General features: G+C 40.6%; 1 protein-coding gene across 7 annotated transcripts in view; it reads right to left on the bottom strand.

Annotated features, from left to right (window-relative positions):
• LOC119195212 (DNA (cytosine-5)-methyltransferase 3A-like) overlaps nt 1–22,332 on the bottom strand; it is a 38,596-nt gene extending 16,264 nt beyond the window's left edge. For 3 of the 7 annotated variants that reach the window (XM_037449970.2, XM_037449971.2, XM_037449972.2), the window contains exons 1-6: nt 22,178–22,332; nt 17,364–17,582; nt 13,330–13,437; nt 5,779–5,902; nt 5,423–5,460; nt 5,176–5,292 (exon numbers count right to left, since the gene is read on the bottom strand). In XM_037449970.2, coding sequence (XP_037305867.2) covers nt 5,176–5,292; nt 5,423–5,460; nt 5,779–5,902; nt 13,330–13,437; nt 17,364–17,432 — 456 coding nt within the window. In that variant the 5' untranslated portion in view covers nt 17,433–17,582; nt 22,178–22,332. Of the gene's footprint in view, nt 1–1,349; nt 1,533–5,175; nt 5,293–5,422; nt 5,461–5,778; nt 5,903–7,521; nt 7,699–13,329; nt 13,438–17,363; nt 17,583–22,177 lie in introns of those variants that run through there. The other 4 variants (XM_037449974.2, XM_062559466.1, XM_037449973.2 and 1 more) reach the window with 3 other exon arrangements.
• Between the last annotated feature and the right edge of the window lie 1,599 nt (nt 22,333–23,931).

The raw sequence follows: 23,931 nt of genomic DNA, 5'->3' as shown, positions 1-23,931 counted from the left end.
TTAGCATCTGATGCTAATGATCCTGTACTCTGATTGGTGCACATCAAATGCTTTTGTATTTGGGTTCAAACTCAATAAACATGAATAAAATGTAAGTATGCCCAAAATCTAATCTATTTGTTGAATAGGTGGATTTTATGGTTATTGAGGTATTGTTATCGTCCCTGAAATTCACTTCTCTGTGGTATAAGCTAAATTTCCTCATATCCTGTATTTTTTTGCTTTTCTGAAATACAACAGCTTGTTTCTTACAGGACAACATATGCACAAATACAGATATAAGCACCCATATTTGTGGCTCACAGCTCTAAAATACAGATCTGGTTTTGTGTATCACATTAAGAAATTAAAAAAAAAATGATGTATGGAAAGTGAGGCAGGAATAAAGGAAAAGAGAGAGAGGTCGTAATGTTGTGAGTTACGACTTTCAACTTTGACGAACCCTGTGACCTGGTCAGTTTTTCCGCTCTTAGCGCCGCCCCCTTGACCTCCGACCCCTCACACAACGACCTCGCCAATGAGCCATTTTTTTAAGAGCGTGACTGACCCTGACCTCGTGATGAACTCGCTACACACACACACACACACACACACTGACAATAGGCAGCACACCAAGTGACCGCTCTTTTGGGCGCATCGATCGTGGGACACATTAAAGGGGGGGGGGGGGTGTCTCCTGTAACGACACAGGCCAAACAGCAGCTCACTGATCAACGGCTAAAGACACTTCAAACCGTGGTCTGACTGCTCTTAGAAAAGTTTAAACAGAAATATGAAGTATTATCTCATGGTCGTAGACGTGATGAGCAAGCAATATCCAATTTTAGATACTACATACGGCATAAACTACTTCTCAAACAGGATTTGTAGAAATAAAACAATTGTTTCCAACTTTGGGACAACTATAATCTAACAACTATGAATTTAGCATTCACAGATCAGAGCTATAAGCTGATTTATGTGGGTACATAAATTTGCCAGCGAAACACTAGAAAGTTAAGTGGGTGAGGGTTTACATATTGAAGATTGATTTGCATGTCATTGCTGCCAGTGAATTAGTGGGAAGGATTTTCCTACTATTTCATCAGAGCTTCTGCCTTCCCTCAAACAAAAACAAAAAGAAGAACGTAAACAAAGGACTTGAGTCAAGTTCAGTCAAACTCAATAAAAATGTGTTCCTTGTATTCAAGGACTCGTCACAAAGCCACCAACAAGCATCAAAGAAACGGGACTCAAAGACAGAAACAGCTTGATACACTTCCTGTTTAAAACCAAAACAAAACCTGAGCCTACATTCCCTCACACACTAGAATCCTCTGCACCACACACGGAAAAGAAAAAATACTTACATGGCGGACATGCAACCCTTCCTCCCTGGGTCTCTTTCTCTCAGCCATTTGCTTCTTCTTCATCGCTCTCTCTCTTTCCCGCTCGCTCCCTCTCTCTCTCTCTCCCTCCCTCTCTCTCTTCTCACCTCCTACACCTCTTCCTGTCTCAGAGAGTATCCTCGGCTAAGCTCGCCCTCCAGCTTTCTTTAACCTCTTCCTCTCTGCTGATTGGCCACAGCAGTGAAGTGTCTGTGATGTGCTGGATCCTTTACCCAAAATATGTTTAGCTGAACTTCCGCGGCACACACACACACACACACACACACACACACACACACACAAGCACGTGAATGGTGGGGCAGAGTTATGTCTGGTAGCCTTGAGAGATTCAGTGTGATGGTGACCCACACACACACATCCAGGCTAATGTTTACGTGTGTGTGTGTGTTTGTGTGAGTGTGTGTGTGTATGGGTGTGTACATGCACTAAGGTCAAAGGTTAGGTAAGCCTCAGAGCTGACAAGGTAATAGGATGTGTTAGGGTCAGGACCTCACAGTTTGTCACATGAGACGGTATAGAGTTACAGAAAGAAAAAAAACAGTGAAAGTGACAGAATGTCTACACACTAAATGTGTGAAATAATGAAATGAAAAAATATTTATGCCGCTTATTCCCTTTTTTGGGCCAGTAGAGGGCAAAGGAACTCTAAATGAAGATGACAAATGCCAAAGCTTGACATATACAAATTGTTAGGGTAATAACGTGGTCAAGAGGAAACATTAACATTTATTTAGTCAAATAAACTACACGGTACGTCTGAAAATAGGGCCGTAAGACTTCAACCACAACAAAGAGCTCACAGAAATTAGGAGTTCCATTGATCCTTTTCTGTGGGTTCATCTCTGGAAGTATCAGCTTTCGCATCACGGCTAGTTAATGTTCAACTACGGTGATTAGAACAGTTTCACAGACCATTGTGTTACCATCTTGTGTACATACGAGCAAGAAAAGGGGGGCTTTTAAGGGTTGAGATCTGAAGGTGTCACTTAAGTTCTAGGAAAAAATATGTCCTCCTTATTGTCCTCCTTACTTCTCCTTATATTTCATGAACATGAGGTCACGCGTGCAACTCAACGAAATGAAATCCACTAAAAATGTTCTTTCTAAAGGGAGAAGAAAAGCCCAGCCTTCAAGACACATGGTACATTACAGCCTCAGTGCTGACTCCTTATTTTCTTGGCTGTAATTTTAGATGTCAAGTAAAAATATGCCAGTTTTTCTTTTTCATCCTAAAATTGGGAAAGGCTTTTCAAAGCGTACCATGTTTTCTTCAGACAGCAGTGAAATAGGATGTTGACGGGGGGTTGACAGCTGGCTGCAATTCAACTAACACAGAGAAAACACACACACACAAACACACACACACACACAGGAACCTGGAACTGGTTAAACCTCTGTCGCAATCACAGATTTCACCTCGTTCTCTCTTTCAGTCCAACACACACACACGCACACACACACACACACACACACGGTTTCTGTCAGTTTGTCTTTGTCTACTTTCTCCCCCTTACTTTACCAGCACATGCCTCTTCTCTGGGCTTTACATGTCAGTTGGGTCCTTTACCTCAAACCCCATGTTTTCTTGCCTGCTTTCATTGTTTTCATTTCTCAGTTAAATAAGTCTCAGATCACAGATGAAAAATAATATTAAATTAGATATAATGCTGTATGAAAGATCGAAAGGGCTTTTTATTGAGCTAAAAAGTAAAAAAGAGTTCATTTGGAACATCTCATACAAGCATATCAGATTCTATAATGTAATAAATGTGGAGTTACTCCACATTACACATCAAGCAGAATGAAACGTACAATGTCTGCATCTGAGATGTAGAGGAGGCGGAGAACTATTTTGAATTTTTACTTCAAAAAATGTACTGAGTGACTTTTCACCACACCCCTTTTTACACCTCAAAGATGAAATGTATACTTACTAAACACAGTCAAACTGTTGTGGCTATAGCAAACTCTAATACCTTGATTAAAACTGAATGTATTTTTTGTTTTTCATAGTAATTGTTGTCTCCATGAAACAGGACACGTTGAAACAGAGGAAAGAAGAAACTGCCGCCACACACGCTCAGTTGGTCTGTGAGCCCTTTCTCTTCCTTTCACACACTCTTTACCTCACACACTCCTACACCCCTGTGTTTTCTAGCCAATGCCGCCTGTCAATCAACCTGAGTGACTTTCTCTCTTCCTCACATGACCGGACATGCATACACACACACACACACACACACACATCCGGTCTGTGTCAGTCATTCTGTCGTTTCCTTCTACCTTTTCTGCATGCACACTTTCTAGCATCTACAATAACTTACTCACACACACACACAGTTAGATGTGTGTTGTGGATGCGTGTGAGTAAATGCTAAAGATGCCCTCATAAGGCCAACAAATCTCTTTCAGGGTTTTCTCTTTCTTTTAAAAATAGTCAGCAACAATCTATATCACATCATTATTCTAAAAAAGTATTATGAATTTGGCATTTTTCTTAGTGTAAAGGGATCAAACATAAAAGTGGCAGTAAGTGGAGTGTGTGCATGTGTGTGTGTACATCACATGGTGGCTCCGAGTTGAGGAGGAAGGTGGTGGTGCTAGGTGACTACACTGCTCCCTAATACGGGCTATAAATAACAGAATAGTACATTTACTGATAGCACTGACACATGGTGAGTATAATTCAGTCTCTTTTAGCTCAGTTTTTGGTCTCCACCCACATGTGAGGGAGATATTTGGCCCTTCAGCTGCTAAACGCTTCACTATCTGAATCGCCAAGCATCTGAAACTATTTTTTAAGATATTAAATTGAGTCTAGTCACAAATATCAGAATACTACTGATGACCTACGTGGTACTGACAGGGCTGTGGTTTGAAATGGTCTGAGAACCACTGTGATAAAGTGCTGAAATGTACCAGATGCACTCAAGAGCACTGCGAATCAAATCCAAATCAAACAATGTCAAAATACTTTTTAGAGCAGAATGGTGCATAAATCTACGGAAAGGGAAAAAGCATCATGCTTTTGAGTGTTGAGTAAATGTCAGAGCAAAAAAGTTTTTAAAAAATCAACAGCCAGGTAAACTCAGTTGTATCAAGGATTTCTAACAAATCAATCGGCAACCTCATAACATTAACAATGTTTACCCTTAATTCCAAAAACAGATACCAGTGTGAAAGGACCATGTAAGTTATATATGGTTGTCCATTATTCATTTTATCTGTGCTTTTCTGACTGGGATTGTGAAAATGGTTGTTTGAAATGCTACGTGATCAGCAGCAGCGATGGCAGACATAAGTTTAAAGTGAGCGGTGTGACAACCAGCAAGCAGCCACCAATAAACGCGTGAGAGGAGTAAGTCACGTGACTCACAACTGAACCAGCTCGCAGGCTTCAATTCATGTTTTTAGATATGGCAAATAATGTTCAGAACTTAATCATTATGACTGCTTTCTCATTTTATTTGCTTAAAATGAACATTTAATCAATATAAATAAAAACAGCATATATAGAGTTTCCCAACACAATAAATTCAACTTGTCTACTCATCAGGACAAAAGGGCAAAAAATGTTGGTTGCTGAACAATACAAAATCCCAATTTAAAGATATACAAAAAACATTTAAAACAAACGCAATCAAGAGTGTTCACATGATAAACTAAGTTCTTTCGAGCCGGCCCAGTAATCCGGTTGATGTGTTAACTTAAGCCGCTTTGTTCTGATTGGGCAGTGAAGGAAATAAAACCCTGAATGCCCACTGACTGGGACCTGTTTCTCTCCCACCTCCATCTTCCAGCGGCTGAGCCATTCTTCTCTCTGCCTCCTGCTGATGTAGTACGGATCTCCGGCCTGGAACGTCACTCTGGGGACCGGCCTCCTCCGCAGCCTGCCAGTCTCCCCCTGCACACACATGCAATGTAAAACCGGTTATATACTTATATTTATATAAGCTTTTACCATGAAAGGTGGTGTTTCTTCATTTTTGGATGTACAATTTAAGAAGTGAGGGGGGGACACTGGTTTTTCTCACCTCTTTTGGGGAGTCGTAGTTTCTGTCGTCGTGCTCGTCTGCAGGAGAAGAGAAGTTACAGAAAACGGTCCATTTGTACAGATTTAACGAGACGTTCAATGGGAGGTAAAGTCATGGTTTCCAAGGCTACAGTATCCATGTTTAAAGTCCAAAGGTCCTTAAACACTTACATCTGAACATTATGTGACTATTTAAATGTCAGGTTGAGCACATTCTTTTTTAAATAAAAACCAAACACATTATGATCGAATTGTTAAAGCATCTAAAATGTTAGCTGTTTTTACTTTTGAATCAGTGTACGAATGGGCAAAGTCATATCATGTTAATATTGATATGACTTTGTATTATATCTATACCCTTATTCTTCTCGGTTTGCACTAGTTTCCGACGCCCGCGCTTCTTGCGAGGGGAGGGGGAGGGCTCCGGCTCCTCCGGCGGGGTTGGGGGGGCGATTACACAGGGGTCAGAGGTCGCCGTCTCCTGGGAAACAGACGGAGCACAGTCTAGGTCTGAGAAAAGTGCTGCGGGCCCTTGTCTGGACTCATCGCAGGACTCCGAAAACTTCATAACCATACACGCACACACACAATCAAACACCCACTGCAATACAGGCACATAGCTATTAGCCTGCTCTTGTTAGTGCAATGCAGAGCAGGTAGGTCCAGCAGTGTGTGTCTGCATTGGATCAGTATAATAAACACCTCCCCAGCTCCCATTAACACACACAAACACACACTAATGTGATGAGATGGAGAGTGCTATTGATGCTGTTAACCGTGCTATGATTAATGAACACATGTGGGAGAATCCCCTTGTGCTAAATTATGTTAAAATTAGATATTATGTGAAATAGTTAACAGTAAGAAGAAGTTAACAAACTTCAGAAAATCTAAAATTGCTTTCACGGTTTTAAAATGTCAAACATTTCAAAAGAAAATATTTTGGGAGAAGGCAGATTTTTGATTATGCACTCAAACAATCCCCTCCGTATACGGCTGTCTCTAATTCAATGGTTCTGCCATTGGCTCACCAGCATTAATGATACTAACCGCTGATCGAGTGACAGCTCTGAAAAGCCAGCCGGATATTTATGTGTGCACGGCTGACAGCCCGAAACATTTCATTAATGGGTAGTTAGAAAATGGAGAGTCGGGGTGAATGTCAAGCTCTATGGCTTTGCTAACGCTAGCTAGTGCTAACAAGCCCACAAAGGCGGTAATGAGCGGGTGAGAGGCCCTGTTAAAACACTGCACACAAACAGGGACTAGAAGGGCCTTGCGCCAATTATTACAACTGAGCGCAAACAGGAACAAGGTTGTAATACATTTTCTATTGTGACCAAAGAAATCACACCATGGTATTATTTTTTGCTTGCCCTTTAGCTAAAAAAAAGAAAATAGCAATGTGCGCTTAAATAACCATCAGTGGCAAAGCATATTTGCCACTGCCTTAATCCCTTTCTGAAATCTATCATTTTCATTTATGTGTTTTTGACATGCACTATACAGTATTACAGAGCTGGCAGCCGATAATGCTTTAATAAAACATAAAAACAAGATTAATACTAAGTCTATATTAACTACCTTAATTGAATAACGTGTATTTATTTTCACATTAATAGCAGACATTCTGTATGTGCCAAGTTCACTTAAAGTTGGGACCAAAACATTTAGAAAAGTGTGAAGTGATTCGTCTGGAAAATAAAAAAACATATTCGTGTTCATCACATTTCATCCATCAATCTCAATAAACTACATTATGCCCTCCAAAAAAATCAAAAGCATTGTAAAAAATCAACCGGTACCCATCAAAAACAAAAGTTTGGACACCTTATAACCACAATAAATTAGCTCATAGAAATATCAAAACTGCACATTAAACAATCAACATAATGGCATGAATTTAGGTGAAAGTTTCTTTTAGCATTAAATTAAACCACCAGTGTCTCTGATGTGAACGCATGGCCTCTATATTTACTGTTTTAGGCCTCAAATGGAAGCTGCATTGAGCAATATTTTACCATTACAGCACGAGGCACATATTTCTGACGCTACATTAGCTGCTACGGCTAACTTTTAAGCAAGCAACTGACTACTTACACATTCAGCAGAAACAGAGGAATCTGGACTCGCAGTCATCTTTTTGGCCACTCGAATGCAATTTCAATTCAGCTCCTGAGAAATGTCTTTGGATTGCTACGTGTACGTCTACTACGTTTCTTCAGCCACTTCGCCTCTCCGTCATTTTTGCGCCAAACAGCGAGTGTACAGCCGGCTCGTGTGAGCTGGGTGTACACTTCCTTCTGTGAGATCACGTGCATTTGTTGGGTTTCATTTGTGCCGGTGAACCAAAACTATGACCCCAATGCGGCTGCAGTCTAGAGTGTAAATTCACACCACAGATTCATGTCAATCAGTGTGACTTTAAAAGGTATTGCTTAATGCAGCTTCAAAGTTGTTTTAAGAAAATATCAAGATTTAGACAGAACTTTAAGACATTTATTTTAGGCAGACTCAGACACCAAGAGGTATCTCCTGCATGTACACTGGTGGTTTCATGTCGTCATTCAGCTCCTTTCACATATCACTTCCTCCATCTCTCAGCATCTAACCTCCCTCTTGAATGACAGCGTGGAAAGTACCTGACTCTACTGACTGAAGTAATCCAACCAAGTGAAGTTTTTACGGTTGGATGGACCTTTGGTGATACCCAAAGGGGGGGCGAAGAGGATGTACAATTGTATCTAATACCCCAAATAATAAAAATAACACATGTTTTTACATTAGATTTTATGAGCAGTTCACATTAAAGCAGCCGTGCGTCTCGTGGACATTTGGTCTGAAGACATAACGTCTAAACTAAACCAGCTGAAGGTTATCCTGCTCTAGTCAGTCAGACTAAAATCCAGTAGCGTTATTATGTTGTGATAGTAATGCATGTTCTACAAACTACATCATACTACATTTATTTAAATGATTTGTCCTGTGTTTGCTTCAATTTTGCCAGTCATGCATTAGTAGAATAATATATCAAAAGAAAATAATAATGAAGCCAGCAACCATATACCTGACATGGGTAGAACAAAATACATCAATGTTCATTGAGCATATGCATGAATACGTTTAGATCTAAAGATTCTTTTTAACTTCCCCTTGCATAATTTACAGAAGTATGATTATCTCCAAAGACTAGATAAGGGAAGTTGTGCAGATATCAACTCAATTCATGCCAAACTACTCTCCCAAGGTGCACTTAAACAAACGTTTGTCTTAATGCAACAAATCATGTTCACTTTTTGTTGAAAGTCTTTGGCCACTTTTGATTGTATACTGTTTTATTCAGTTGTCTCTGACACTTCTAATATTGAATATTTTTGATTCTGTAATGTCTCAAACCCCAAAAGAGCTGTGTGACAAACAGAAATAAGAAAACATGAGACAAACGTTTATATAAACCCCATGTAGGCTATTTTATAATTGCTCACAGAATGTACATTAAAAGTTTATGTGAATTTTGTGACAAGAAAAAAGAGCAAGATTTAAAAAAGGAATGATTATAAGAGAGAAAGGTTCGACTTAGTCATTAATTGCAAACAATCTCAATCACTTTAATTTGTCAGCTTTAAACATGTTAAAATACTTTTGCACACAGCTGCCTTAAATGAATGCATTTATTATATGTTTAATTAATATCCGATTTTCTCTTCTCACACAATCAGACACTTAATCTAGAAACGCCATTTCACAAAACAGAAAATAATAAAAAAATACATGAGATTAAATCTTGACTTTAAATCTGGATTAATATGATTATCTATTTTAAGTTTCTTTGAAGTAATCCAACTTCCTCAACGACCTGAGTTGAGAAGATCAGAGGTTTTAATGCTAAAACCTACACAACGGATTGCTGTAAAATACTTTTTGAACCTAGAACGTTCATTTCTTTGTCCCACTGCAACCACAAACCGGCGTGTCTCTGTGACCTTTTGAGGTTTGAGCGAAAAGCAGAAAACAGCAAAGAAAGCCTCCTGATCTGCATGAATGCTGGGATTAATTCAAAAGCCACGGGTATCAAGTCCTGCCTCAGATCTTAGGTTTCATGTGCCGTTACAGTAATTATATTTATACTCTGCTTTTGATAAAATCTAGTTATTAGGGTGCATACAATTTTCATTATTTGTGTCAGTTGACATAACTAACTGTGGCAGAGAGGGGATTTTCCTGTTCAAGCATAAGGCAACATAAATGGTGGGAAAGTTACCACAATATATCACTTTAGTACAACTGTAATTCAAGCACTATACACACACACACACAAACACCAGCTGCACCACACATGGTTCTGGCTACAAAAAAGAGGTGACTGTCATCTAACTTACATTGAGCAACAAAAAATTAAAGAAATAGACAGATGCAAGAAGAAGAAAATAGTGTGAGAAGAAAAATAATGGAAGCTTGAAATAGTTAAAGACTACGGAGCTAATCCACTTATCCATGAAAGTATCACCATTGCCTTAGTGACATGTGTCCTGACAGGTATATCTGTGTACATGTATCTGTGTGTGTGTGTGTGTGTGTAATTACTTATGATGAGTGAACGAGACGAAGAAGCAGAGAAAGTGAGGCTGCCTCCCTCTGCGCTCTTGATGTTACTGACAGCTCCACCCTAAGCTCCACACAATGCCTCTACCCCGGATGCCCTCCACTGCGTGTGTGTGTGTGTGTGTGTGTGTGTGTGTGTTAACAGGCAGGAGGATCCTGTCTGTTCCCCAACTACTAGTGGTATAAATAGTACCATACTATGACTGTTGTTCACATAGCTTGGACGGGGTTGTATGAGGTACTTATCCACGGTTGGTGTACTACCTGCAGCAGACTGACGCAGCGGCGAGGGGAAGCTCTGCTCCTCGTCAGAGGAGGACGCTGCTGCTCTCCTCCACTCGTACAGCTACTTCAATTACTACTACACCACTATCATTGCCGCTACTATGACTACTAGTACTATTTTATTTATTTATTTGCACAATTCAAGCAATACACAATAAACAATAAACAAACGTAATAGAAATAAAAAAATCTCAGTGTGCAGGAAGAGGCAGAAAGACAACTGGGCTTATTAGAAGCCTCCACCTATATAATATTAAAATATTTTACAAAATAAATATAAATATAATTTCAAATATAAAATGAAATATGCATAATACAGACACTTAAATAAAATAAAATAATAAAAATAATATAATTGTGATCAGGGATGTGGGATTATACCTGTGTGGTCATTCCTAAACAAAGAGGATGCTAAGTGAAACAACTATAAATCCAACACAAGAAATTAACACTAAGGTACAAACTATTACAAAACAGCAATTAGAATTCCTATTAGGCACTGTTGACATTTTTTGTTAGGTGGGAAAAATCATTGCATAATTTAGTTCCCCTAAATCTAATAGAAAATTGACCTCTTCTAGTGAGTGATTTAGGACGATTGATGAGTTGAGTATGAGTGAATCTGTGAATTAACTTTGTACGAATGATCAGGAATATTTCATTCACCTAAAAGTATCTTATACATAATGCAAGTTATTAACATCAAGAATAAGCATCTCCATATTCTGAAATAAAGTAAATAAAGATTGTGATCGTTTTGCAATCCTAGCAAAACCTTTCTGGTGGACCAACTATATTACAATATGAGAGATAAGGAAAGATTTAACTGTAATAAAGAACAAGGAGACAGTTTGCAGAGACAAGATGTCTTACCCTCCTTATGATTCCAGTAGATTTGTTTGTTATTAACAGTCAATCTATTCAACTCCAACTTAAGCTTTCATTAATGATTCCTAAATATGTTGTGGATTAGACTTGAGACATCCCAAGAGATTCAATTTTAAGATTTCTTGCCACTGAAAATAATAGAATAGGATTTTTTGATATTCATTGATGGCTTATTTAACTTGAACCATGTAGCGTAGGCAGTTATTCGACATTGTCTTCCGTAATCAGTGCACGGCGGTTCGGCCCCGACATCTAAAATGTTTGTCTGTTCACCATTGCGGGGTTGTAAACCTACGGGAAACACTGCTTATTGCAATAGCAATAGTACTACTACTGCTGGTTAATAGTTATGATATACTACTTATTACTCCTGAAACTATAATACTATGGCTGATGGTGTGACAACTTAAAGTGTAGAACAAATACAACCTGCAAACATACAGACCTTTTGGTTGCATGCAACATGTGTGTTGTATCTGCAGCTGTGTGTGCGTTACTGTAAATAATCATGTGTGTGTGTGTGTGTGTGTGAGAGACAGGACCCACATGCATCTTGCCTCTTGTCAGAGCTCAGACATCAAAGCATGATCAGACCGGCTCTCCTGCACACATGAATGCACACCCACAGATAACACACACAAATGCATGCGCGTACACACACTCACACACGCAAACACACACACACTCAGAGACGTTCAGTCAGTATTTCTGACTTGATGATTTGATCACAGAGTTCACTCAGCCCAAAGACACTTACAAGCACATCCACACAAACACACTCACCCACACACACACACACACACACACACACACACACACACACACACACACACACACACACACACACACACACACACACACACACACACACACACACACACGGGCACAAGGTGGGCAATATGAGGGTGAATGGAGAAACATGAGGGAGAGCAGCTGCATAAGACCTGGTCTTTGGGAATGAAGCCCTGGCTTAAAGGTTGCCAGCTCAATCCCCCAGAAGTTAAATTAACACATGAAGAGTTTAACACTTTTCACCTTGTTTAAAAGAAACAGTCCATTTTGCATAGAAACACAGATATTTGCCATGAAGAGAACCGGCAGGAGTGCCGGTGTGAATTTCACTTTCTGCCGGTTAAAGATATTTCAGTTGTTATTCTCTGTCCTTTGAAAATATTAGTGACCAGTAAATGATGGTGAATGAAAACATTGAATCCCTTCAGATGTATAAACTAAATCTTTCTTTTCCTACATTCAGATTTTTCTTTGTTGGTTCATTTTGCCTTTTATTCTTTCTTGTCTTTTCAGAGGTCTCCATGACAGGTTTGTGAACTTGAAGGTGATTGGCTTGTGTCCGTAGTAATACTGTTTATATTTAGTGTATCCCAAAGAACTGATCTTGAACGGGCAACTGGATGTAAAATGACTAAAGTGTTTGAAAGCAAGTGTTTGGTTCGGACTAGCTACCAATTTTTCAGAATAAATCTCACAGACAGACTCTGATCCCGTCTCATTGTCTGATTGCTTAAACTCTTCAGACTTATTTTCAATGCCGTTGTCACATTCTGTGAATCTTGTCATTACTTTGGCAAGTACAATGTTATTATAACTCACAAGGTTATTCACAAGGTTCGAATAAATCATACCTTTTCCTGAATTTAAGCTGTAGGCAAAGCGGTAAATGTTGGGGGATGGAACCAGACTGAGTGTAAATGATAACATAAAAATTAGGAAGTGAAGTCGGCATTTTAGTCCTGCACAACAGTCAATACTAAGGGGACCCAAACTGCTGATGTCTCAATGTTACGTGTAAAAGCAACAGAAGAAACAACAACCAAGAAAAGCTGTCGTGAGGAGGCATGTGCTACGTCACATTATCTGTCAAACAAACGTGACCCATAATTCATGCTTCCTCAGATTTATGTGTAATTAAAATAAACCGATCCAGCAGCCACTCAGCAGCTCAGAGGAGCTCATGAATGTGAAGCAAAGTGTTTCTGGAAACCATGCATGTTTAACACATCTTATCAAGGCAAGACGGGCGAGGGGTGTGTGTGTATGTGAATAGGTAATCAATCACTCTGCAGCGGTGTGGAGCAGGAAAGGCTGAAGACAGCCCATAATTACAGTACTCACAGGAAGCAGCTGCTTGCGTTTCCTGCCGGGACGGCCCACTCTGCGCTTGGTGCGGGGGCTCGCCGGTGTCCCCTCCTCTGGACTGTCATGGTCTGCTCCGTCTTCATTCTGGACAATAACAGGGGAGGCAACATTAAACACGGAGCCCATTGAACTGTTTGATGTGATACAGCAGTGAGGCACAGATCTAAGGGGGAGGAATCACTTAGTGATAAAATAACGAAGGGTAGCACACAATAAATTAGGTATCTTCTGTTTTGGTAAAAACACACGTCACAGTTTTCACGAAGAAAAAGTTCTATTGAAGAACAATTTAAAAACAAACGACAACCCCCCTAACCCAGCATAGTTCTGATCGAACAAAGTCGCTCCTGAGCTCCTGCTTGCAATATGAAAGACAAAACCAGAGAATGAAATTAAATCGACATTAAATTAAAATGACATTAAATCCAGCTGTGTTTGCTAAAACCAAAACAGGATGTACAGCAGTACTTCTAGATCTTTCCTCTGGATAGATAAAAAAAAACTCTTACAGGATAAAATAAAGTAAATAAATAGATAAAAAATCTCATTTAGCTGACGCTTTCATCCAAAGCGACTTACATTGCATTGCATTATAACCCATGCGTTACATTTCTGCCTGGGGAAAAACTAGGGGTTAGGTGTCTTGCTCAGGGACACTCCCAACATGCGCTTGGAGCGGCCAGGATTTGAACCGCCAGGATTTGAACCGCCAACCTTGCGGCTCCCAGCGGACCACACCACTCCACCATCGCCTGCCAAATTCAAATCTGATTGGTCAAGTCTTGCCAGTCTGTCGACTGATCTAATAATCGGCTGTGATTTGTTGTCTTTATCATTTAGCTGTGCTTTCATAATGACGGTCAGCATGTTTGGTTATTGTAGTTGTAAATAGAACCTAATTTTATTTTGCCCAATAAAATGATTTTGCCCAATGGGGCCAAATCTCCTGTGAGTCCCTGTGTTTTAGAAGGAAAAGCACAGGGACAGTCAAAGAGAGCGAAAGAGAGAGGGAGGGAGAAAGAGAGAGAGAGAGATACCTATGTCGGAAAACAGCCGTTTTCATGTGTATTCCCAAGCTGATTTTAGAGAATCATTAGTAAATTCAAAAGAATATTTCAGCATAAAATTAGGCAAGTGCTCTGGGTAATTCGTGTGTTATCTGGTTTCGAAGCAGCAGCTTTCTGCTGTTTGTTGATTTGAATCAGATCAAATTATCAAATATTCAACAATGATGGTTTACGTCATTATTCAAGGTCATAAATCCCGGACAGGAGTTGACATTTATATCTTGGCTCAAAAAATGATTCCCTCACTTTCTATTTTGACATTGCTTCAGGGCAACATTTCAGTAGCAGGTCCATGCTACATTTCTATTGGATACAGGAGCCCCCATGTGAGAGCTAAATTAAATGAGCAACACCTGTTGAAGTCAAAAGGTCCATTTAGTGAGACGCCTGCCACTAAGACGATTGTATTGTAGCCAGATGGCATGTGTTTGTCAGATTGTAATTATGGACCTTTTTATCCATATCCGGGCTGTGTGTATGCGCTTCTCAGCCTTTGGAAGTACTGAACTTTGTAATTGCTGTTTTAATACTTTCTTGAATCGGACCCATTTGTTCTTCATCCATCACAACGTGTGTGGTATTGTGTGAAAGATACATCTGCTTTTGTACAGGAGACCTTGTCAAGCTTAGTTTAATAGTAAAGAAAGCTCTTTTTCTCCACTCTCTTTCCTGCTCCAATCATTACCACCTGCATCTCTCTCCTCTGTTGGACCCTCTGTTGTGGTTGCTACGGTGCAGAAAACTGCTTAGCAACCGTCTCCAATGGGTCCTCCGTGCTGACTAAACATTTTGATGTCACTTCCCTTACAACCAGCAGTGCAATCAGCTAGAATGGGGTAATGGCCCCCGCGCCTGGTCTGCCTGGTGAGTTGCCCATTTGCCTGAATAACAACGCACACACATTTGAACAGTACGCGTGTACTCAGTGTGCGGAAACTAGTTGTTCCGGATAAGTAAAAATTAGGTCAAATATGAACCGATAAAGCAATGAAACTATACCCTTGAAAAAAAACCTATTGCAACACACACAGATACACACACACACACACTGGCCAATCTGTCCATCGTTGGTCTATTTCTGTCTCCCGGCAGGTTATTTTAGGCCACAGCAGTTGCTAAGCAACCAGACTGCCAACCAGGCAAGCAGAGGAGGATCCCGTCAGCAGCAGACAGCATGTCCTCTTTCTTTCCTCCCAATCCCTACACTACGTTTTCCCCTCGTTCTCCTTTCTCTCTGTACATCATTCTGAATCTTTTATCCACTTAATCATTAGGTGATGAAGACGTCAACAACTTGTTCTTTCTGGATCGAGCAGCTGTATTGATTCACCTTTTAACACATTACAGCACAGAGTAGAGCAGAGGCCTTACGCAGCCCTATTGTTAAACAATCAGCATTTACACGTTAATATTTTCCATTTCACCCTGTGATGGAATGGGAATTACACAACAAATAGACAAGTGAGCATAATCTCCCCTCGTGGTTGCTATGTCGGACACTAATAGTCAACAATATGGCAACAACTACATCTTTCGAAAAAAATGCAAATGTGAGGATGTTAGAATACAGTGTTCTACACATCTTTACCTAATTCCCGTTGTAGTAATTACCTTTAACCGTGCAGGGTTAGACACAAATGTTTTTTTGTAGGTCAGAAATCAATTGCCCAAAGTAAATTTTTGCCTTCATCTCCCCCAATATTTAATCAATTAGCGGTTTTACTATGACCAAATAGAATTGTCATGTTTCAACTTTATTTTGGTAAATTCATTTTCTAGTTTTGCCTCATCTCGTAATTTCTCAGACTCTGCTCTTGTTTCCAGACTAATTGAAAAGCTTTACAATTCCCCCGAAGGGACCAGCAGTCCTGAAAATGTACATGAAGGCACTTGGCAGTCGAGGCATTAGAGAGGAAAGTGGAGCTTGCTTATTTGTGATTAGTGCACTAAGTGAAATGGGGAGTGCTTCATTTTTAAGCCATAAAACATCATACAATGTATGTGGGTCAATACAGTTTTGGGCTCATAATGTGTGCTGAGTGTAAATCTTCTGCAAGAAAGCACAAAGTAAAAATGCATATATATATAAACAATTTTAATCCTTTTCAAACTTAAATTTGCAGGTCTTTTCACGCGTTGACAGATGATATACGACGACCAGCTCTGACATTATTTCTGATCATCACATAAATGTCTTTCTATCTTTAGCACATGAGCAGCAGCTTCTTTCATGTCCAATGGACTCAAACTTCACGCTACTGTCTCCCGCCACATTTTCCTCTCTGACCTTTAACTCTTTGACTCACGATATTTTTACTCATCGAGAGTTAAGTCTCAGGAAGTTAAAAAAGCACAACAAACCCCGTAGTAAAAAAAAAAAGAACTCTACAAGGGAAACTTTGTTCTGGATGGCTCCTTGCCAGCATGTGAGTGTGGACGTGAGTGAGACGGCTCTGTACACGGCAGCACTTTAGAATGAGCTTCAAACTTCTCACATAATTGTGAGGCCTGCTCTGGGCTGTGGGGAAGCAAATGAAAGAAGCCATTTACCACTTTGTGTTTGTTAATGTGTGTGTAACGTGTGTGTTTGCTTGTTTGTGTAGAAAAAAAACAAAAAGACAGTTTGAGGCAAACCCCCGGTACTCATCTCACCTGCATGTGTACGGGGGAGTGTGCAGAATGCAGAAAGGCCAGAATGTAAATAAAGTTCAATAATTACACACACACACACTTTAATGATAGCTGTAGTAAAAGCGCCAGTGGGTGTAATGACATCAGTAGCTTCAAAAATAGCTGTAGTAATTGAATATGACTCACAGAAGCAGCAATACTAACAGTAACAGTAGTTCCTTAACATCTGAAGTTGAACTGCTCCTATTGCTTGTGTGCAGTCACACGCTTCTTCCCTCTGTACATCAACAATAATGCCCCTCACTGACTCACCACATCGTTGGCAATGTCGTTTTCCGGGGTCACTGGCGGTTCGGCAGCTGCGGGGCTGTTGGACGGCATGGCTGAGAGCAGCTCAGTGGGACCGGGGCTTACAAGGAAGAGAATGGAGCAGATCAAATCATGGGAGGGTCCCTCAGAAGCACCAGCCGCAGCTTCATTCAATCAGTCCGCTGTCGGACGATCGCTCGGTCCGTCAGTCCGTCCCCTCTCCTGCAGAACACAAAGGAAGCAAAAGCACACGCACGGCGTGAGTGGGAATTCAGGGAGAGGACATTTGTGTAGTTCGAGAAAGTCGTCAACCTCTGTCTCACATCTTCTATTCTTCATTCATCATTTCACTCACACACTCACTAACACACACGCAGAAAGCCCCGGGGTTACGGCTGTGAAGGCGTCGCTATGAACTGTACTTGATGGATAGGTCCCCTTCACATGCAGAGCAGAAATGATTCCATTTCAGAGCATTAACAAGTTAACACACATTTATGCACACACACACACTCACGGGTGGTCTCAGAGGAATCTGCCGGAATCAGAGTAGCTGTCAACATGGCTGTCACAGTGTTCGATTGACATGACTGGATGCAATCTTGTGTTTCATTATTCTTTGCAGGTAGTAAATCTGATTATATTCCTTCAACCGGGATACAGATTTGATTTATCTATTGCTTTTAATCTTGATTTGGGCCTGACTGTTTTTGGCAAAGCCCTGTTTTAAACAGTCGAGTGGTGAAACAGAAGCAACAGTGGGTTTTTTACAGTGGACAGAAGAGACAGACAGGAAACAAATGAAAATGGGGGATGGAAACCTACAGAGTTTTAAGGCTACCAGGATCCACTTTAACACATCTACTGCATTTCCAGATAATATTAATATATTTTTTGGGGGGAAATCTAAAACACCTTCTTTGTGAATTGGGCTTTTTTCAAGCCATGAATTAACATTAATATTTATTTTCTACCGTTTGACTAATCTGTAACCCAACCGTCACATCTGAATCACGTCACTTCAATTTGACAGTTGCCATGACTCCTGGAAACAGCTTCCACTGTTGGAGGGAGCCATGTATAACCTAGTACTCATTTTTGGCTCTCTTTTGTTTCATGGCTCATTATTTGTGTGGAAGTTAATAAAACTGGCCAAAAGAAGTCAATCTATTTTTGTTATGAGCACATGGACAGATTTGTAGGAACAAGTTTTGACTGTAAATCCCTGATTTGGGTCTGCTTGGATTTGTGTTTATTCCCAGCTTTTCTGGCAGATTGTAAACTCTTGAGACTGTTGAAGGGCGTTTACCAACCAGCGTCCAACGCGCACAAACAAAATATGCCCATATCTGGCTCTGAGGCTTGAGTGTGTTCACAGTTTAGGTTTTTCAGATAACGCAGAGCTGAGGAGCAGACGGGGAAGCCTAATGTCACATACAAGGTGGAGTTTAACAAGATGGTGCAGCCCTTCTCTGTCTAATTCAATGCTGTTGCTCTGCTACCGGGCCTGAGATTGCACGCCAGCTGCCAAAAAGGCAGATGGATTTAAAGATGAGCCAAAAATAGGGCTCATGCTGCAGAACCAAGATTAAAACTCCTCTTAACGACTTAAACCAACCACACTTGTGTTTTTTTGTCTTGCTACATCGCTTTCTGCAACCTTTATCATGAACCAAAATTGACCTTTGCACTATCCGCAACCTCTTCTTTCTGCAATGCTTAACCAGAACAGTGATACGCCTTTGCATATTTCTAAATGTGCACTTTCAGATTTTAGCTACTTAAAATTGGTTCAGTGAATTTATAAGAAAGTAAAAAAAAAATACATCCGTTTAAAGCTTGGAAATTAGCAAAATCAGTCAAAATTAGCAACCACAATAACGGACACGGCTACGGCTACAATTTGCCACTAGTTATTTATTTATTTTAAGACATTTTAACACTGTACAGGGCCGGATTGAGCCACTTGGGGACCCCGGGGCAGAATTTTGCTGTGGGGCCCGGTTCCTCCCTCTCTCTCGCTGCCATGTGTAAGTATCTTGTTACCTCTAAGTACCTACAGACTAAGACTACACACACAGACTAAGAAAACCCGCCAGTACCCGCGCTGCGACACATTGACCTGCTGCAAGTTTGTGGTGCGTCGGATAGCGTTTCACGTTCCGCTAAATTTAGAAATGTGCAGCATGTGAGTTTATATCAGCTGAAACAGTAAAGATCCCCCCAAAAATTTATTCTGAAACATTTTTGTCAAGATAATGTAGAAATTGGTCAAATGGTCACAAACTAACTAACGCAGTCGTTCTCAGTGATTTTGTGCTGCAGTATGATATTAAAAATGAAATACAATTGATTTGACTAATTTTTCCATGGTCATAGCTAAGCTGCATTCTACCATACACATACACAACAGCATACGCATAAGTTTCCTGACATTCCATAAAACTTCTGCATATGAGCGCATCGAGTGTGAGGTTTATGTGGCTGTATTTTTTCTCATCATTTAAAGCTTGTGATTTGTTCAGTTACTGAACACGATCCAAACACTAAAGGAGCTTACAACACTATGTATGTACGTGCCCAGCAGAAAACTGGACCTCAGCAGTGATTTGGATTTGAGCACAGTGTGAGTGCAGCCAATCTGTGTGTGTTCCCTCAAGACGCATTGTGCAGCATGTCACTCCTCACGCTGAGGCCTTACATCACCTAATGTTAAGACAACAGGCAGCCAGCCAGGGTTAACAGCGGAAAGATAGGGGTGGAAACTTTGCAGAAATCGGTGTACAGTATCCGCCCCACACCCCTGGGGGCTGCCTGCACGAGCTCCAGGCCAAACAGCTCCTCCATGTTGTGCATATATTTGTCACTCACACAGCTTTCCCTCCTATAGCAAGTCTTGCTGAACACTGATTTTTGAATTGTGTCGGTGTTTATGCAGCAGTGGCTTGACTGAGACCACAATTAAAGGCCCAAGCAGAAGCCTGCACTGGTGGGAGGAGAAATGGTTGCGCAGAGAAAAAAGCCTCTGAGGTGTGTTAAGGTAATAAGAGCAAGGCAGTGATACAACAGGAAGTAGATAATTTATCTTCAGAACAAAAGCATCAACTGTATTATTTAGAATTTTCTCAATTTAAATAGATTTTTAATTGTTTTCTGTCTATTATCCAGCTGTAAGATTCTCCTCCCCTGATGATCAATAGGGGGAACTTTTTAACGGAGCTCTGTATTTTTGGCTGGACTTACTTTCATAAAAGTTATCAGATTATAAATATGGCATAAATTTAAAGATACAGTTTATGTACTTAATAGCAACAAATTCTTGGAGGCTGTTAGCCCCTGTCTTCAAACTACTCACATTTCTTCAGTTTTCTTTTGTCAGACAGAAACAAGTGCTGAGATGGTCAACTGATGAGGCCATCTGAGGACACGAGTCCTATTCTTACAGCACATCGTTCACTGACCCTCACAATTTAGTCTCTCAAATGTTTCATTGTTTAGCTTTGTTGTTTTTTATTTATTGAACTACATTTTTAGAAAGTTATATATCTGCCATGAATAACATGATAACATGAAAATACTGAATCCTGTGTTCATCTATTTATTTAATGTTGTGCAATTAATGGAATAATGGAATAATCTAAATCAATACCCAAAATAGATTTTGCTGATATCTATAATGTAAAAAACACACAGGTTGCTAAAAACAAAATTCCAAGAAATAAAAGTCAGAAGATATAAGTTTAATATAAAAGTATTTAAAAAAGAAATGGTCAGAACATTTTAGAGATAAAACGGTTAGCCGATTGATGGATTAGCTAATTGACATAAAATTAATAGGCAATGTTAATAATTATTGTTAAACAACCTCGTCAAAAATTCACTGGTTGCAGATTTTCAAATGTCACTTTTTTCTGGAGTTTTTTTAGTCTTATGTAACAGTTAATTGAACACCTTTTAAATAAGACATAAAGACCTCAATTTTGACTTGTGGAATCAGAGTGGAAAAAATCTGATTGTCCTTTAACAAAATATGTAGCTAATCAAGAAAATAACATTTAATTGTGAACTAATTGAAAAATTACATCTTTAATCACCTCTCCAAAATATTTGGTTATCAGATTAACATCATTTAATAACAGTACAGAGATAACTGTTTACCGCAGTGTATACCGATACTTTTATTTTAAAGTCTAAACCGGAAGTGTGGGAGTTTCCCAGCTAGCTTGACGGACATTAGCTTTATGACAATTAATACCGGGACGACCTCACGCGGCCTTAATCGGACAGCCTCCCCAAAAACGGCTTACATGTCCCGTGGGGATGCGCGGTCGGTGAGAGACACGTGACTAATTGTGACTATAACCTTTACTGGGTCAGGTAGAAGAACATTCACGAGAGCGCGCTTCAGACCGAATGCACTCGTTAACCTCAGTAGGCGCGCGCCCGCCCTCTCGCTCACACTGCTCGGAGGCGGCGGCTCCGCGCGCTGATGTGTCTGCATCTGGCGGCAGCGGAGGACCCTCCGGTTCAACGTTTCCTCTGTGAACCGGGGGAACCGGGAGGAGCACGTTGTATGAAGGTTGTCCGGTTGCCGTGGTTTCCCTCCCACGGTGCAAACAAACTCACCAAGTTCACCTCAGCCGCGTGCGCGAACCGCTCCGTTTTCACGCGCACATCATCTGCTAAGACGGAACCAATGGTTTGGCTCCGGAGCGCGCGATGACTTTAGGAGATAACTGTAACGTTAGCATAGCTCAAAGAGCTAAATGGTAACGTTAATTTATTGTAACAAGCTAAAGGGAAACGTTTATATTTACCTTGTCGTCCTCAGGTACACGGACCCTGACGCTCGCTCTACCGAGTCTCCTCTCAGCGCTGCTGGCTGGCGTCGCGCTTCTCTCCCTCTCTCTCTCTTCCCCTCTGTCTCTCTCTCGCTCTCTCTCTCGCTCTCTCTGTCTCCCCCCCCCCGGTCTCTCTCTCTCTCTCTCTCCTACCAACCGGCCCTGCTCGCTCTCTCTCACCAGCTCACCAGCTGCAGAGGTTTCCGCGGGGTCCTAAAGTCTCTTTAAACAATAATTGCACACTTGTAGACAAGTGTAAGCGTGCAACTAAGTTAGCTTCACTTCTCAGCTCGTTAAACAAGTATTTAGATGACATAAACTTCTCAGGTTGAGCACAATGAGAAAGACATTAGACTCAAAATATATTGATGAGTCAATAAATAAATAAATTACCATAACCGTATAATTATTTGTCAGTTCTATTTTTATATTAAAAAAATCTTTCAACTTCTTCCACCAACCTCAGTGTGGCAGATTTCTTGCATGTGGTGTTACTCAGTCTGTTGAATGCTGTTGAATTGATTTGTTAAAACTGCATGCACCAGTATAATTACAATGTATACTGAAATACCTCACTACGCAAATAAGAATTTAGCTGGTCTGAGATGTCATTAAGAGGATGTGAGGTGTTTTCCACAACAGTTTGTTCAGCATCCTCCTCTCCGAATGGCTCCAGGGTGGTTCCCACAGCTGATGCCACTGAACCAGCTAAATTGTGCTTTCATCTAAAGACTGGTGAAATATCTTCAACATGTTATTGTAAGCATTAAATGACCAATTTCCGCAGGAAGTAGAGTCTGCTTCGTCCTTTCCTGTAAACATCCTCGGGTTTGCATTTCCAACCCGGTCTGTTATCAACTAGACCCCAAGACAATTGTACTACACATCAGGTCCAATAGTCGGTGGTTCCCTTTGCAGCTCCTCCAGTGAAGCTGGCCACCATGTCCTTGTGTTGTCATTCCTCTCCACATTTAACACACTCAACAACAGCACAGTTCTCTGAGAATCCTCTACGCTGCATTGAAAGAGGTGTTGGAAGTGAACAGCAGAGGCAACAGAACTTCCCCTCCTTACCCCTGCGGTGCTCCTGCGCTGCTGATGTCCATGTTGGACACAGATGGCGACAGGTCTGTCAGTTAGTCAGTGATGCAGGAGATGCTGGAGGCGTTTACCTGCATCCCGAGAAGCAGCTTGAGCTGGATTGGTTAGAATGCACTTTGGAACAAGAGAAAAATGACCCCCCTCTGGCCTTCCTGCTCCGTCCAGATGTGTGAGCACGCCTCAGTCTCCTAGGGGCGATACGCCATCTATAACGTCATTCTGTCAGCTGATATGTATAAATGGCCTATCACAAAATAATTTTGCGTTCAAAGTAGCATCAGTAGTTGCCAACCTTTTTTGACATGTGACCTTTTTAATTGGTAAAATTCTTACTCAACGCGTGTCACGAGTTGGAAATGTGAATGTCAACGGAAGTTTCAAGTAGTCTGTCTTTCTGTTATTAGATAATTTTTTTGTCATCAGGCTTTATAGATCTAAAAAAGGTCAAACTTTCCAACATTACAAAAAGTAAAACATAGTTCGTAAAAAATCCCACAAGTGAGTACAAGACAGTTACCCCGTGTTCTGGTTCCATCTGGTCTAAAATCTTTCTTCACAGGTTCCTCAACAGGTGAAGCTGAAGCGTGCTGCAACAAGTTGAAACCAGCTCTCTAAACTGCTGCCCTTGC

Source organism: Pungitius pungitius, chromosome 20 (genome assembly GCF_949316345.1).
Source record: "Pungitius pungitius chromosome 20, fPunPun2.1, whole genome shotgun sequence".
In the NCBI taxonomy this organism is placed as follows: domain Eukaryota; kingdom Metazoa; phylum Chordata; class Actinopteri; order Perciformes; family Gasterosteidae; genus Pungitius; species Pungitius pungitius.
This window is presented reverse-complemented; position numbering and strand designations above follow the sequence as displayed.